Genomic DNA, 18,418 nt, shown 5'->3' with positions numbered 1-18,418 from the left:
TTGCTAAGACTCAGATCTGAGAAGTGGGTTTTTGAGTACTTGGTGAAATAAATGTGCTTCTCTGCAGCCAGCAGCCCTTGATCACAGGTAACTGATAAAGACACAATCATAGTGCTAGTTGTGGGGCTTGGGGCATTCTTGGTACGAAGAATGGCATTCTGTTCAAGAAATAATGGGCCAAAAGCAGCTCTTGTGTAAATGGATGCAACTCCACCGAAGTTGCTGCAGCTTTGCCTGCTTGCACAAGAGCTGAAATATCCCATAAGTTCTTATATTAAATGTCTGAGAGTCCTAATGGCCATGTTATTTAGTAACCTTCCCATCACTGTAACAGTCTAGTTTAATCAGTAGCCCATATGCTGAGCTCGGTATTGTGTTCCTGAAGGTGTTACAGCAGAGAAGTGTAATGTGAAGGTTCCCTGGTTGAGCATTAACAGGAACAGTGAGGGAGTTTCCCCATGCCATAATATTTACTTTGAGGAACCAGTCATGGTTTTTGATCTTAATTCTGCAAACAGCAAAGGTTACAAAAGATATTGGATAAAGACAATACCAGCATTACAATTATCAGTGTTCGTGCCAATTACATTCTCTCCTTAAGATCAAAAGTAAATATTTATTTAAAAGCCCACTGCATATACTACCAATATTTTAACAAAGAGCTTCTTCAAAAATGTAGACCAGACGTAATCTGGTCCAGTCTAAGCACAAAATAATAACATCAACAACAAGAATATTCAGAAGTATTTGTATAAACTCCAGGGATAAGTCATCTCTGGCAGGGATGATTAATCAGTATCCAGACAGGGTAGGATTCCATCAGAGGAAAGGAATAGTGCCAACCCTTCCTTCAGTTTTAACAATGTGCTCCTGCAGACTCCCTCTGGCACATTTTGAATGTTCAAATGTAGGGCAGTGTACATGCATTCTGTGCTTGCCTTCCTCCCAAATAGTCAGTCAAGTGGAAAGTATTCATGTGCATTCACTTAGACACTTCAGCTCCCATGGTAATCTTTATAACTTTATTTTTTCCTAGGCATTATTCAGTTTTCCTGTCTACATTAATTTCATTTAAATCACCCTGAGATCCATATGTGTTGTATGCATTCTGGGAATTCGTAAGAAGCATGAATCAAATAAAAACACTCAACTGGAAATGGACACTTTACGTGGATAGATAAGATATCACTAAGGGCTACAAATACATTACTTCAAACAAACAAAAACCTAAACAAAAAAAACCCAATTTTTTTTTCCACCCATATTTTCCCCTGTTTGCCATTTTAGAGTCAGAGTGCTGACTCTGCAAACTTGTATTTATATATTATCACCACAGCCCTAGAAAGCAAAACCTCTTGTTAAGGTTGACGGCTCATTTACACCATTTAGTGGAAAAGTTTGAAGCTGTAACATTTAGACTTCGCTTTTTAGCAACATTTTGCAATAATATAAAATATTGGACAATCTTAAGGTCATCTTCTGCCCCATACACATGCACACGCAGGCCAAATTCTGCTCTCAGCTATGCTCCTGCAACACCCATTGAAATCACGCAGTTGCAAGTGTGCATCTGACAACAGAAAGTATCCTAAGTTTTGTTTCTCCCAATACATTAAAAAATTACTTGACCAAAGCTTCTACTCTTTCAATCCATAAAGACAGCAAACTCTTGAAAATTTCTTTTTCAGGACGATTTCTTCTTATGGCAGTAGACTGCATATGTCTGGAAAAACTGCTCGTTTCACTAATGTTTCAGTGCATATGTGTGTGAATGTGTGTGTATGATCTAGTATTTCCTTCATTTTCACAGACTTTGGCTTGAGCAACTGTGCGGGTATCTTGGGTTACTCTGATCCATTCAGCACACAGTGTGGCAGCCCGGCCTATGCAGCCCCAGAACTTCTTGCAAGGAAAAAATATGGTCCCAAAATAGACGTTTGGTCCATGTGAGTTATGTAGCTTGTAACAGCTAATTTTTTATTTTTATTTTTTTACTGTAGCTCATATCAGATATATTAAAGTGTTTGGTTACCGTGATCAACCAAACTCTCTAGGAGTAGCATGACCCACTGCTTTATGGCATGGGGGACATCTGGATTAGAAATGGACTCTATTATATTTTATATTTATTATTTAGATTTGGAGGAGCTGAAAATGTGCTAAGAACTTTCAAACACAGAGGAAGATATGGTTTCTACACTGAAGGGCATAGAATCTACTGTATGTAATTCCTTTTACACCTAAGGATCTCCAAATGCTCCCACTAAATTCATATATTGTGTACAGTCAGCTCTGGCATGAAGGCTGGAAGCTACCCGGATCACTGTATAAAGAGGATAATAGTAAAGAGAAAAGACATTTCAGCTGAGGAAACTTGGACAAGCCTTTTCTCATACAAATACAAGAAATGTTGTGAGATTTTTAATGTCCATGCAGTGCAGACAAAAGACTCCATTACCGGGGGCAGGGCAATGCTAAGTATGTTTTGGAGCCGATTTATGTGTCTGCATTACTGGAAAGGCTTGTACTGCACTCCTCTGTTTGCCCTCCTGTTGGCCCGTATGTGGTGTCAGCTGTATATATAGACACTTGTTTCTTCTCCTGGTTGGAAATAAACACAATTGTAATCTACGAGCAGGAAGAGGTGGGAAAAAATGGCATAAGATGAAACATTAATGGGGTAGTGCCTTCCTGAGCACTAGAAGTCTGGAGCTCACCTTGCTCTGCTACTGACTGGCTGTGCAGCCTCAGGCAAACCATTTAACCTCTCTGTGACTCAGGTTCCCTGTCAGTAAAATGGGGATCATAAAACTTACATGCCTGAATTGTGAGCATTCATTAATTAATGTTTTATAGCCCTTTGAAAATGTAAAGTATTATCTAGGTATTATTACTGCTAAGAGGGATAAACCTTAGATATACATAGCAGTAAGAGAAATAGTCAAATGTATGCTTAGGTACAATGGGTTAATTTCTTATATAACTCCATTGATGTCAGTGCACCAGGGCTGAATTTGATCCAGTCATATCTTTTTACAACTAACCACTTTTTAGGAGCTTTACAAGTTGAGCCTAATTTGTAGTCTCTGCTCTGAGGAGATCCAGAACTAAACTATCATACAGCTACTTAATCTCTCACTCCTGCACAGAGTCATCCGTCTACATCAGGGATGGTGGGGGTTACCAGCACTATGGAATGCAGGAACTCTTACTGTGATTGGAATACAGACAATCAGAAGGCTGCCATTCTTCTAAACCCTTAACCTTTACCAGCAAAAATATCCTGTGCAGGATATATATATAATAATGTAATATAGTTAGCGCCTAGCCTTCCCTGTATCTAACCACACTATTGCTATGGAGTGTGACACCTTATAATATACTGACTTCATTTCTATGCTGTGCCCGAGTTACTGAGATTGCCAGCAAAATGGAAAAGGTAAATTCTCAAACGGAATTCAGTTTAAAGGCCCTTTTAGGAGTGAGGAGAAATAGAAGAAACATAACCGAGTTTTCATTAGTGAACTGGCCAGTTTTGGGGAGTTAATACCAAGAATTGTTCAGCTCTTGTTATATAGCTGCTTTGTGGGCCTGATCCAAAGTCTACCGAAATGAATGGGAGTCTTTTCACTGGCATTGGCTCTGGATCGGGACCTTTATATGAAACTCCTACTGACATCAGTGAGCATTTCACAGGCAGAGCAGCAAAAACATCAGGTTCCTATTCCAAGGTTCTAAGGACCCTAGAGAAATGAAAGTTGCACATTAGTTTTACAGGTGTTGACCATTAAAGTGAAAGTATTGCCGATAACTACATCTATGCTTTTCTTCATGCCTTTCCCCACTCCTGATGGCATACTTTTAGTTCCTGAACTGTTTCTTCTCTGCTTCTCTTTTCAGTGGAGTGAATATGTATGCTATGTTGACTGGGACTTTACCTTTCACTGTGGAGCCATTCAGTCTGAGAGCTTTGTACCACAAAATGGTGGACAAAGAAATGAACCCCTTCCCTGCCCAACTCTCCACAGGTAATCAACACTATATTCCCCAAGTCTGTTCATATTCATTCAGGTGGAACCATTGCATTTAACTGTGGATTTCAAGATTTTGCACTAGCATAACATGTTAACTGTGAAAGAATGTAGGCTTTTTTTCATTATAGTTAAAGAAAGATCTGCATGTCCCACAATAACATAGTGCTTTGCTTTTTGAACACAAGGTAGAGAGGGACAATGTTGCAGTGAATCTGAGGTATGAGCATGCTGCAATATTGTGGAGAGGAATTTGTGGAGTTGCTCTGCTTTTTCTGGTGTGTTTGGTCTATTTTTCATTTCAAATTATTCAACTGAGTTAGATTACAAAATTATTAGTTGTTATTATTAATAATTAATAAAATATTTGTTCCCACAGTAGATCCTTGCCATTTGCAACAGTATCATTGCTAAACTTCAATACAAATTGTGTCAGCGTGTGTCAAAAACCCTGGCTTTTTTCTTAGGTTTTATTTGCCTGGACAGAATTTGAGCGTTGGTCCCTGACCGCCCCCTCTTATTCTCCAAACACATGTATTTTGAGACAGAATTTTAATTTTTTCAACCTCCTGTGACAATGAGTTCCACAGTCAAAATATGCCTGGTAGGAAAAAATATTTCATTTGATCAGCTCTGAGTTTGCAGCCTTTTAATTTCATTGAATGTCCCCTTGTTCTTGAGATATCAGAGATGAAGAACAGATGTTCCCAACCTCCTTCTCTGTATCAGTCATCATTGTATATATTTTTATTAGGTACTGCCCACCTTTGCTAGTTGAGGGACAGGGTGGAGGACAGAGGGACTTGCTGAACCTTCACCAGCTCTCAGCAGGGAATGTTGTGGTGGGGATTGGGAGCTTTGAGTTGTAAATTGGAGGATCAGCACTCTGTGTGTGGGAGTTAGGATAGTCAAGACACTAGGTAGGGAGAAGTGGGTGATGGTACCAAGGGGGAGTAGTACTGGATTGTTGCTGGGTGACGGGTAGTGGGTAGAGTGTAAGGATATGCAGTTGGGGAATCCGGATTGGGGATCAGTTGCTGATCAGGAAGTGGGTCTGATGCTGCAGCTGAGAGGGGGGACTACTGAATCTGTGCAGGTCATTGGAAGGACTATGAAGGTAGAAAATGGTGAAGGGGACAGAAAAATGGTGAACAGCAGGGAGGGCTGTAAGCAAGGACTGCCTCCCACAGATTAGCAGCATACCAGCTAGGGCAGAGGTGGGCAAACTACAGCCTACGGGCCACATCTGGCCCGTGGGACCATCCTGCCCAGCCCCTGAGCTCCCAGCTGGGGAGCCCCCGGCCCCTCCCCTGCTGTCCCCCTTCCCCCGCAGCCTCCTGCCGGGCAGTGCGGTGGCATGGCTGGCTCCGGCCAGGCGATGCGGCTGCCAGACATACTGCTCTGAGCAGCATGGTAAGGAGGTGGGGGGGGTTGGATAAGGGGCAGTGGGTCCCGGGGGGCAGTCAGGGGACAGGGAGCAGGGAGGGTTGCATGGGGCAGAGGTTTGGGAGGGCAGTCAGGGAGCAGGGTGGGTTGGATAGGCATGGGAGTCCTGGGGGGCCTATAAGTGGGCGGGGGTGTGGATAAGGGTCGGGGCAGTCAGGGGACAGGGAGCGGGGGGGAGTTGGATGAGGGTGGGGTCCTAGGGGGGGCGGTTAGGGGCAGGGGGTCCTGGGAGGGGGTGGTCAGGGGCCAAGGAACGGGGGGTGGGGGTTGGATAGGTGCGGGTTTCTGAGGGGGGCAGTCGGGGGTGGGGGCCAGGCTATTTGGGGAGGCACAGCCTTCCCTACTCGGCCCTCCATACAGTTTTGGAACCCCAATGTGGCCCTCAGGCAAAAAAGTTTGCCCACCCCTGATCTAGGGATATGTTGAGTGGGTGCTTCTTTTGCAGTTATCTGTGTAGAGTTGGGGAGAGACGGCATGTTGGCAGTTGCAGAGGAGGAGCAGCTAGGTCCTACATTCAAGGGTGGATTAGGAATGCAGATAGAGAGCATGTTGGAAGCACAAGTAAGTTGTGAATTTTCCACTGGTTCCCTTCCTCACAGTAGAAGTTGCCCATGGTCACTGAGCCATTATTTTAGATGATTTGTTGCATTTAGGAATCACTGGGTAAAATTCAATGGCCTGTTTATACAGGGGCTAGACTAGATGATCATAATGTTCCCTTCTGGCCTGGAATCTATGGACGTGTGTAATGTATGAATGTGTTTTGCTTATTCAAATGTAATTGTACTTGTTCCTTCATAACGTGCAGTTGGTTGGAACTTTTTGTGTTCACAATCGAACATGTATAGGTGAAGGTATTTATGTGAATTTCACTTAGGCTGGTCTACATTAGGAAATTAGGTCAGTATAACTACATTGTTCGGGTGTGTGAAGAATCCACACCTCTCGAGGAGGTGGACAGCTTCACCCTTAGGAGAATCCCTCCATTGGCATAGGTAGGGTCTGCATGGAAGCACTACATTTACAGCGTTTACTTCCCATTCACTGTAGAAACTCACTGTAAAAGTGTTTTGCTCCTATGGAGATTTCTGTGTGCCTGAAAGAGCCCCGAGAATCCCCCTAGTTATAACAAGTTTGTAGAAGTAGTAAATACTGTATTATTACCATTGTTTACTATTAAATCCCTTCCATCCATGCTTTCCAGGCCCTGAATCCCAGCCTCTGCCTTCTGACTGAGGAGAATTAAAGAAGGCTCCCTTTGGAGTCTGTCAGCATTGCTCCTTGTTCATCTCAGACCTGCGTGTGGCACTCTTCTGCCCAAGATTCATGTGCTAGTGTTTTATGAGTGAGCTGGGATGCTGCAAGTCTCAGTATCTATCTGATACAATTAGAGTGTTCGCTATTTCCATTCCAGAGTTTTCCTGGTAGGATTCTGTTGCATTAAATTGCCATTTTTATATCCTAGTCCACTTTCTAAAGCTCCACTGAGTAATTGTGTTATGAGTAAGTTTATAATAACTGCTTTATGCTGTACTGGATGAGATGCCAAATCTTGATCCTCTTGAAGTCAATGACAAAGCTCTTATTGACCTCAGTGGGACCAGGATGTGGTGCTAAAATCATACAAAGCCGGGATTCAGAGAGGCCTCTGCCAATGCAGGTCTGTTTCTTACTGCGTATTTTCTAGTGTACTTGGACCAGTGGGCTTTGTCCATTATTCACTTTCATTGTAAGGATCAGAATTCTTCCAAAAATTGCATCTTTGTGTAATTTGTAGCTATCTGACATGAGTCTCTACAGTGAAAGTAACATTTCATTTATCCAGTGGGAGTTACAGTAGTTACTTTGAGCTTTCAGAGATAGAAGATTAATGGAGCAGACTTAAATCTGTTAGCCTTTACCCTACTGTACATAAAGGTATGCCTCAGTTCTTGATTTAAGGCAGGGGACCTGCACATTCACTGATTTGGCAAACCGTGATTTAAGATGACATTTGTTCTTGCCACTATTAGGCTGTGGGTCAGCAGACAACAGCTGTTCTGCTCCTCTGCTTGGCAAATTGTTGAATTTGTTAACTCTTTAGGGAGACAGCCTTTTTTCTTTAGCCATGTAACGAATGGTTTGAGTATTTTTCTGATGTATGTAGAGGTCTGAGGAGAAATTATTTGCAGAAGATTGTCTTTAACTGTGCAGTATATGTTGTGCAACATATTATTTCATGAATAGAAAGTCAGTTGCATCAAACAAGCAGTCACTTTAATCTGCAAAAGATAACAAATCATCTATCCAAAAATTAAAATTTTCAGTGACCATGAGCACGCAAAGCAACTATATGGCAACAGTGAGCCAGAATCTGAAGTTGGTGTTCAATCTTCCTTCTAGGAATCCTTTTTTCATTTGGCCTCTTAGACAACAGAGCCATTCTGGTATTGGTTTTAGATGAACAATACTGGGCTAGCACCCGATCAGGTGGGCTTGGATTCGGGTGGCAAACCTGTGCAATCGTGCATGTCCATGCTGCAACATCTGCATCACTATTTTTAGCATGCAATCTGGAGCGAAGTTAGCACAAGTCTGTTTGCCTAGGCTGGGAGACTCCATCCCAGTTGTAGCATAGACACACCCTCTGTACCCTTCTTTCCTGCAGGAAGCCTTCTGCAGAGAGACTTCCTGCTGGAGGAGTCAGCAGCTGGAAGTCTCTCAACTGAAAGCCTACAGTTGGAGTGGAGGACAAAGGGAGGCCAGCAGCATCAGCCCTAGCACATGGGGTAAGGGGACTGAGGTAGAGATAGGTGCATCTTGTCTTTATAATGGAATGATTTTTGCCAAATGTTCAGCATATATGTAACAATCATTGGGCTGAAGAGGAAGATGATTTTCATAAAGTTAAACAGAAAAGGAAGCAAAGTAGATAATATGACAAGTTACATTATGTTTGGATTTTTGTGTCTTGCTATTACAGTGGAAAATCCACAGCCGCAGCATGTCATTTATTTTCAAGGGTTAGTTTCCCAGGCCTTGCACTCTCAGTTACTAGAGACATTTAGAAACCAAACACCCAGAATATGTAAACGAGAGCTGTGATTTTTTCCTTCAAAAACAAGAAGTATTAAAGTGGCCAAAAAAAAAAAAAGTCATGTCTAAAGAAGCAAGTGTTCCTCAGAAAGCCGTAGAATCATCTTTTGGTGTGGCCACGTGAACTGCAAAATGCAAACAAGCACACACTACTGGCAAGTCCCATTGATTTTCCAGCAGCAATAGACACGTGTAGAATTATGATTGGAGAACATGCAGCCATGACACTGCAAACCATTCTTATGCCAAATACCATCCGTCGACACACCGATGCTCTTGCAGAGAATGTCCAGGACCAGTTGATAGAACAAGTTAAAGAAGAGTTAATATTTTGCATTGCAGCTTGATGAATCTGCAGACATAGCCAAGCTTCAGGCTCAGCTTCAGTTGTATGGGAAGATTTGTCAAAGCAGGTACAGTATTGAAAAAATTCTCTTCCTCAAAGAAATCCCAATCTGAACAACTGGTGAAGAAATGTTCAAAATCCTCAATTAATTCATCATAGATGAAGGTCTCAAGTGGTCTATGTGTGTGGGGCTATGCTCTGATGGGGCAGCAGCCATGACTGGAAAGAACAGTGGGCTTGAAGCATGAGTAAAGAAAGTGACACAAGCAGCAATTTGGACACACTGCATGATTCATCACTAAACTTTGGCTCTCAGAAGTTGCAATCTGAAGTACATGAGGCCCTCAATGTTTAAATAGTTAATCTTATAAGCAGGGCCCTACCAAATTCACGGCCATGAAAAACACATCACGGACTGTGAAATCTGGTCTCCTGCCGTGAGAGACAGCTGCAGCAGCACAGGAGCTAGCAAACAGAGCTCTAAACAGGGGAGTTTGAGTGGGAGTTTGCAAGGGGAGTTTGGCTTGTGGTGCTTGTTTGGGGTTTGCTTTTGCTGGGGGGTGTGTGGTCTTTTTGGTGTGGCTTGTGTTTCCCAGATTAACAGGATTTAGGTGGGAAGGAGATGACAGATACAGAGGCAGCTGTGGGAGTGACTCCTGCAGTGAAAGACACATTGAGGATGACTGGATGTGGAAGCTGTGGTATGTACATGATCCTGGAGGGGGGAACCGGTAAGAGTTTTTTCTGCATGAAATGCCGTCTGATAGAGCTGATGGAGGAAAAGATCCGAGGTTTGGAGATGCAGGTGGAAAGTCTGGTTGAGTTTAGGAAGGGGTTTGAGCAGATGATGGAGCAAAGATATGAGGTATCTGAAGGGAAAAGCTCAGACTCACAGATGGAACCAGGGCTGGGGAATTTTGAGGAGAGACTGGATGAGGAAAGTGGTCAGTGGAAACATGTGACTCAAAGAACCAGGCAGAGAAAAAGACGGGCTAGTGAAGGAGAAATAGAGCTTAGGAACAGGTTTGCAGAGTTGGAAAATGAAGAAGGGGCTCAGCAGGTACTTGTTGAAGGTGGAAGGGTAAGGAAGAAGAGAAGAGAGGCTAGCCCTATAGAAAAAGGGGAAGAGTCAAGGGAGACTACACCAAATATGAGCCCCAGGAGGATACAGGATGGGTTGAAGAAGATTGTAGGGGAAAATAGGAATGGAAAGAACTTGCAGCCAGAGAGAACAGGGGAGACACTGGAGAATAGCACTGTCACCAGGAAAAGGCAGGTCTATGTGATCGGGGACTCTTTATTGAGAAGAATAGACAGGCCTGTAACTAGAGCTGATCCTGAGAATAGAAGGGTGTGCTGTCTTCCGGGTGCTAAGATACGGGATGTAGACCTGAGGTTGAAAAGGATCCTAAAGGGAGCGGGAAAGAATCCCCTAATTATCCTTCATGTGGGAACAAATGATACGGCTAGATTCTCGCTGGAAAGTATTAAGGGAGACTATGCTAGGCTGGGGAAGACGCTTAAGGAAATTGAGGCTCAGGTGATCTTTAGCGGGATCCTTCCTGTTCCTAGAGAATATGACTGTCAACAGATGGCTTAGGCAGTGGTGCTATAAGGAAGGCTTTGGGATGTATGACCACTGGGAGGCATTCACGGACAGAGGTCAGTTCTCTCGGGATGGACTTCATCTCAGTAGGGAAGGAAATAGACTTCTAGGATCGAGGCTGGCACAACTGATAAAGAGAGCTTTAAACTAGGAATTGGGGGGAGATGGATGGGAGATGTCCAGAAAATCTCCACGCCAGATTTTAGCATTGAGAGGGAAGCAGATGAAGTAAGAATGGATACAGCCGTGGGTAGGAGAATGTATATAAGGAGTGAGGGCGGTGTGGATACTAGTCTAATAGGTTATACTGGATGTAGAATGACTGTGCCTAATAGGGTACAAAATGTGAGCGAGGCCAAACAGCAAAAATTAAGATGTTTGTACACCAATGCGAGGAGTCTAGGTAACAAAATGGAGGAACTAGAGCTACTGGTGCAGGAAGTGAAACCAGATATCATAGGGATAACAGAAACATGGTGGAATAGTAGTCATGACTGGACTACAGGTATTGAAGGGTATGTGCTCTTTAGGAAAGACAGAAACAAAGGTAAAGGGAGTGGAGTAGCATTGTATATCAATGATGAGGTAGAATGTAAAGAAATAAGAAGCGATGCAATGGATAAGACAGAGTGTGTCTGGGCAAAAATTACATTGGGGAAGAAAACTAGTAAAGGCTCTCCTACGATAGTGCTTGGGGTGTGCTATAGACCTCCGGGATCTAATTTGGATATGGATAGAGCCCTTTTTAATGTCTTTAATAAAGTAAATACTAATGGAAACTGCGTGATCATGGGAGACTTTAACTTCCCAGATATAGACTGGAGGACCAGTGCTAGTAATAATAATAGGGCTCAGATTTTCCTAGATGCGATAGCTGATGGATTCCTTCATCAAGTAGTTGCTGAACCGACTAGAGGGGATGCCATTTTAGATTTAATTTTGGTGAGTAGCGAGGACCTCATAGAAGAAATGGTTGTAGGGGACAATCTTGGCTCAAGTGATCATGAGCTAATTCAGTTCAAACTAAATGGAAGGATTCACAAAAATAAATCTGCAACTAGGGTTTTTGATTTCAAAAGGGCTGACTTTCAAAAATTAAGGAAATTAGTTAGGGAAGTGAATTGGACTGAAGAACTTATGGATCTAAAGGTAGAGGAGGCCTGGGATTACTTTAAATCAAAACTGCAGAAGCTATCGGAAGCCTGTATCCCAAGAAAGGGGAAAAAATTCATAGGAAGGAGTTGTAGACCAAGCTGGATGAGCAAGCATCTTAGAGAGGTGATTAAGAAGAAGCAGAAAGCATACAGGGAGTGGAAGATGGGAGGGATCAGCAAGGAAAGCTACCTAATTGAGGTCAGAACATCAAGAGGTCAGGGATCAAGTGAGACAGGCTAAAAGTCGAGTAGAGTTGGACCTTGCAAAGGGTTTTAAAACCAATAGTAAAAGGTTCTATAGCCATATAAATAAGAAGAAAAGTAAGAAGGAAGAAGTGGGGCCGCTTAACACTGAGGATGGAGTGGAGGTTAAAGATAATCTAGGCATGGCCCAATATCTAAACAAATACTTTGCCTCAGTCTTTAATAAGGCTAAAGAGGATCTTGGGGATAATGGTAGCATGACAAATGGGAAGGAGGATATAGAGGTAGATATTACCATATCAGAGGTAGAAGCGAAACTGAAACAGCTTAATGGGACTAAATCGGGGGGCCCAGATAATCTTCATCCAAGAATATTAAAGGAATTGGCACCTGAAATTGCAAGCCCATTAGCAAGAATTTTTAATGCATCTGTAAACTCAGGAATAGTACCGAATGATTGGAGAATTGCTAATATAGTTCCTATTTTTAAGAAAGGAAAAAAAAGTGATCCAGGTAACTACAGGCCAGTTAGTTTGACATCTGTAGTATGCAAGGTCCTGGAAAAAATTTTGAAGGAGAAATTAGTTAAGGACATTGAAGTCAATGGTAAATGGGACAAAATACAACATGGTTTTACAAAAGGTAGATCGTGCCAAACCAACCTAATCTCCTTTTTTGAAAAAGTAACAGATTTTTTAGATAAAGGAAATGCAGTGGATCTAATTTACCTAGATTTCAGTAAGGCATTTGATACCGTGCCACATGGGGAATTATTAGTTAAATTGGAAAAGATGGGGATCAATATGAACATCAAAAGGTGAATAAGGAATTGGTTAAAGGGGAGACTGCAACGGGTCCTACTGAAAGGCGAACTGTCAGGTTGGAGGGAGGTTACCAGTGGAGTTCCTCAGGGATGGGTTTTGGGACCAATCTTATTTAATCTTTTTATTACTGACCTTGGCACAAAAAGTGGGAGTGTGCTAATAAAGTTTGCAGATGATACAAAGCTGGGAGGTATTGCCAATTCGGAGAAGGGTCGGGATATTATACAGGAGGATCTGGATTACCTTGTAAACTGGAGTAATAGTAATAGGATGAAATTTAATAGTGAGAAGTGTAAGGTTATGCATTTAGGGATTAATAACAAGAATTTTAGCTACAAGTTGGGGACGCATCAATTAGAAGTAACGGAAGAGGAGAAGGACCTTGGAGTATTGGTTGATCATAGGATGACTATGAGCTGCCAATGTGATATGGCTGTGAAAAAAGCTAATGCGGTTTTGGGATGCATCAGGAGAGGCATTTCCAGTAGGGATAAGGAGGTTTTAGTACCGTTATACAAGGCACTGGTGAGACCTCACCTAGAATACTGTGTGCAGTTCTGGTCTCCCATGTTGAAAAAGGATGAATTCAAACTGGAGCAGGTACAGAGAAGGGCTACTAGGATGATCCGAGGAATGGAAAACTTGTCTTATGAAAGGAGACTTAAGGAGCTTGGCTTGTTTAGCCTAACTAAAAGAAGGTTATGGGGAGATATGATTGCTCTCTATAAATATATCAGAGGGATAAATACAGGAGAGGGAGAGGAATTATTTCAGCTCAGCACCAATGTGGACACAAGAACAAATGGGTATAAACTGGCCACCAGGAAGTTTAGACTTGAAATCAGACGAAGGTTTTTAACCATCAGAGGAGTGAAGTTTTGGAATAGCCTTCCAAGGGAAGCAGTGGGGGCAAAAGATCTATCTGGCTTTACGATTCTACTCGATAAGTTTATGGAGGAGATGGTATGATGGGATAATGGGATTTTGGTAAGTAATTGATCTTTAAATATTCAGGGTAAATAGGCCAAATCCCCTGAGATGGATGGGTCTCTGGATCTATTAGATGGATGGGATCTGAGTTACTATAGAAAATTCTTTCCTGGGTATCTGGCTGGTGAATCTTGCCCATATGCTCAGGGTTTAGCTGATTGCCATATTTGGGGTCGGGAAGGAATTTTCCTCCAGGGCAGATTGGAGAGGCCCTGGAGGTTTTTCGCCTTCCTCTGTAGTATGGGGCATGGTTGACTTGAGGGAGGCTTCTCTGCTCCTTGAAGTCTTTGAACCATGATTTAAGGACTTCAATAGCTCAGACATGGGTGAGGTTTTTCATAGGAGTGGGTGGGTGAGATTCTGTGGCCTGCGCTGTGCAGGAAGTTGGACTAGATGATCAGAATGGTCCCTTCTGACCTTAGTATCTATGAATCTATGAAATCTGGTCTTTTGTGTGCTTTTACCTTATACTATACAGATTTCATGGGGGGAGACCAGCGTTTCTCAAATTGGGGGTCCTGACCCAAAAGGAAGTTGCAGGGGGGGTCATAAGGTTATTTCAGGGAGGTCACAGTATTGCCACCTTTACTTCTGTGCTACCTTCAGCGCTGAGTTGCTGGAGAGGGCGGCTGTTAGCCAAGTGCCCAGCTCTGAAGGCAGCACCCTGCCAGCAGCAGCACAGAAGTAAGGGTGGCAATACCATACCAAGCCATCCTTCTTCGCTGCTGGTGGTGGCGGTGCTGCCTTCAGAGCTGGGCTCCCAGCCAGCAGCCACCGCTCTCCAGATGCTCGGCTCTGAAGGCACCACTGCCGCCAGCAGCAGCGCAGAAGTAAGAGTAGTAGTAGCACAACTCCCCCTACAATAACCTTATGACCACCCCCTCCACAACTCCTTTTTGGGTCAGGACCCCTAGAATTACAACACCATGAAATTTCAGATATAAATAGCTGAAATCATGAAGTTTATGATTTTTAAAATCGTATGGCCATGAAATTGACCAAATGGACCATGAATTTGGTAGGGCCCTACTTATAAAATCCTGGGCAGTGAACATATTGTTTCAATATTCTGTGTGAAGCAAAGAGCTCTACCCACACGTAGCTTCTGTTTTACACTGAAGGTAGGTGGTTGTCACGTGGGAAAATGTTACAATGTATCCTTGAATTGTGTGACAAAATCAGAATTGTCCTCCTTAGGAAAACAGACTTTGCAGATTACATGTGTAAATATGGACATGACTATGTTAGTTTACCTGGTGGACATATCTGGCATACTGAATATACTGAAGCTAATACTTCAAGGAAGGAATACAAGTATACTAGATATATTTGAGAAAATGTACTAGAGAAAATCAGGGGATTCTTGAAGCTTTGTCTTTGGAGATGCCACATTTAAAAGGGAGTTACCAAGGTGTTTCCAATGTTATCAGATTTATAAAAAGAACAGAGCGAAAGTGATCAAAACCTCTTAGACCAAATAGGTTTCAGAGTAGCAGTCATGTTATTCTGTATTCGCAAAAAGAAAAGGAGTACTTGTGGCACCTTAGAGACTAACAAATTTGTTTGAGCATAAGCTTTCGTGAGCTACAGCTCACTTCATCGGATGAAGTGAGCTGTAGCTCACGAAAGCTTATGCTCAAATAAATTTGTTAGTCTCTAAGGTGCCACAAGTACTCCTTTTCTTTCTTAGACCAAATATTAACTCATGTCTGGATTGTATTCCCTTCTTGATTCATATTTTTCTGGAGTTGAACATGAATCTCTAGATACCAACTGGATTCAAACTCCATTCTCGATAACAGTTGACTCCATTCCAACCTCAAGCTTATGAGCTCAAGAAAATCTGTTGGAATGAACAACTGATCACACACTGAAGACCAAGTTTTCAAATCTAACAAAGCAAAGGATTCTGTTGAAGGAGAGTATGAAAAACTCAGTAGAAGCTATAAAAGTGCTGCTTCCTTTAATCTCTGTGTGTGCATCTACACTGCAATTAAACACCCATGGCTGTCTCATGTTAGCTGACTCAGGCTCACACGACTCGGGCTACAGGGCTTGAAAATTGTGGTGTAGACATTTGGGCTCAGTCTGGAGCCCAAGTTCTAGGACCCCACAAGAGGGAGGGTCCCAGAGCTTGAACGTCTCACCTCAATTTTACAGTCCCGCAACTCGAGCTGCGCAAGCCCAACTCGGCTGACACAGGCCAGCCGTGGGTGTTTAAATGCAGTGTAAACATACTCGGTGAGTCTGGGCTTTCAGCAATGATTTCTGTGAAAATTAAACACAGAAATAATTTAAATTTGAAAACTGATTTATGTCTGGTGTCATCAGAGAGTCAACCAAACATCGTACAACTGTGCAGTTTGAAACAGACCTAATCTTCTCACTAAAATCTTGGACTATGTCCAAACACACCCCAAAATCCATATATTTAATTATAGTTTTAAAAACATGGATTAGATTAGATTATATCATTAAACAAACTGTATGTGGTTGAATAAAGTCCCAAAACTGTCCAGGCTGTAGTGTCTCTCTTGAATCTAGTGTCCTGAATTGGTTTAAAAACAAAGATATTTGGTTGTGGGAAGCCACCAAGTTTTAAAATATCTGTAAGTAAACTGCAGTACTAAAAAGTTTGGGAACTACGGCTGCAGAGCATTCAAGTTTAATCTCATTTTCTTTTATTTTATGGGCTTTCCCTCTCTCTGCTTTTTACAACTTATTTATGTTACAGAATTCTAAGTTTTTCACAGCTGATAGTCCATAAATTCACTGATGTTTTACCTTTTAATCACTGCATCCCAACGATTGTTTGTAAAGCCTATCAGACAGTATCTCCAGAGTGTGTAAGCGTACGTGCCATTAAGCAAACCCTGTGAAGCAGAAAATGAGGTGTTAGCATTTATGATGGCTGAGCAACTGATAGTTAAAATTCCAAAAATGAGTTGCATCATCTAATGACCTCTATTGCTAATACAGTTTTAAGGGGTTTTAAAAATTGGGTCTAACTTATGGCTCAGTGGTATGAAATTGCCTTAGCTTGTTTCATGTGGTCAGTAGTACAGACAGCAACTCTATGCATAATTTCACCAGGCAGACATTCACATTCGGCATTCTCTAAAAACAATAGAAACCAAATTGTTTCTGGCCACTGCAAGGAATGTGGCTTCTCAGTGTCGAAACAGAAGAATGTTTGTATTCCTATTAATAAAACTAGTTTTACAACTTTTTAAAACTGAACTTGGTCTCAGAATGAAATTTAAAGAGAAACGAAATTTCCAGTGATGTTGGTCTTGAAACTGTAAAGAGAATAAACATTATCCAAAATTATACCACAGAAAGAAAATTCTGCCAAGTGTAAGGTGATTGGCTAACCAGATTAGCACCATCCTTGATTTCATAGATGAAGCCCCAGCTTTGTGGATAATTCAGTTATACCTTTGTTAGCTCAGCGACTTTGTTCAGCATGGACCAAGGGAATGGTATAACAGTTTTATTTGCATCTGACTTCATATGTAACATGCTCCACCTCCAAAGATTGATCTGTTGGCTTCATGTTTGCTTTTCCGTACAATTCATGGTGTTAGGTCTTATGCCTAGGGCCCTACCAAATTCATGTTCCATTTTAGACAATTTCACCGTCATAGGATTTTAAAAATCGTAAATTTCATGATTTCATCTATTTAAATCTCAAATTTCATGGTGTTGTAATTATAGAGGTCTCGACCCAAAAAGGATTTGTGTGGGTGGGTGGGGGGGGTGTCGCAAGGTTATGTGGAGGGGTTGCATTACTGCTACCCTTACTTCTCGCACTGCTGCTGGCGGCAACACTGCCTTCAGAGCTGGGCAGCTGGAGAGCGGCAGCTGCTGACTGGGAGCCCAGCTCTGAAGGCAGAGCCGCTGCCACAGCAGCCGCACAGAAGTAAGAATGGCCTGGTATGGCATTGCCACCCTTGCTTCTGTGCTGCTGCCTGCAGACCTGGGCCCTCAGTCAGCAGCTGCCACTCTCTGGCCACCCAGCTCTGAAGGCAGTGCAGAAGTAAGGGTGGCAATACTGCAATCTCCCTAAAATAACCGTGTGACCCTCCTGCAACTCCCTTTTGGGTCAGGACCCCCAATTTGAGAAACGCTGGGCTCCCCCATGAAATCTATATAGTATAGGGTAAAAGCACACACAAAAAACAGATTTATGCAAGGAGACCAGATTTCACGGTCAATGATGCGTTTTTCATGGCTGTGAATTTGGTAGGCCCTTACTTATGCCTGTAGGGTTTGGATCCTGGCTCACTGAGAAACTGCCTCTCTCCATCTGTGCCATCACAACACTTAAGATCAGCTGAGGTACTTTTTCTTGATACTAGATGCAGAGCAATCTCAGTGGAGAGTTCTTGGCTCTGGAATTCATTTCATTCAGCCTGAATCTTTTGATCTTTATAGTATGGCAGAAGTCTCATCCTCTTAGTCATTTGCTGGAGGAAAAGAGAGCTTGTATAGGGAATTGAACTCATTTGGGGACTGAGTTTATTTACATAACACTTTCATTAAGCATTGTGCACTGTTGTTGTAACTGTGCTCAGAATCTGTTGCGAGGTGCATTTTATAATTGGGGAAATGGGAAAAATGGAAAGTCATAAGCCAAAACAGAAGAACAATGGATTTGTTGTTCTTAACAACAGAGAATTCTTTATCTAAGAAACGTGACATGGGGCTTGCAGGATGCTCATGAAACAGCCATAACATCA

General features: G+C 42.4%; 1 protein-coding gene across 2 annotated transcripts in view; it reads left to right on the top strand.

The window, feature by feature from the left end:
- Positions 1–18,418, top strand: part of HUNK (hormonally up-regulated Neu-associated kinase) — an 88,872-nt gene that overhangs the window by 46,280 nt on the left and 24,174 nt on the right. For both annotated transcript variants that reach the window (XM_038388163.2, XM_038388162.2), the window contains exons 4-5: positions 1,811–1,946; positions 3,901–4,028. In XM_038388163.2, the coding sequence (XP_038244091.1) occupies positions 1,811–1,946; positions 3,901–4,028 (264 nt within the window). The remainder of the gene's footprint in view (positions 1–1,810; positions 1,947–3,900; positions 4,029–18,418) is intronic.

The sequence above is a fragment of the Dermochelys coriacea genome, chromosome 1 (assembly GCF_009764565.3).
Source record: "Dermochelys coriacea isolate rDerCor1 chromosome 1, rDerCor1.pri.v4, whole genome shotgun sequence".
NCBI lineage: Eukaryota > Metazoa > Chordata > Testudines > Dermochelyidae > Dermochelys > Dermochelys coriacea.
This window is presented reverse-complemented; position numbering and strand designations above follow the sequence as displayed.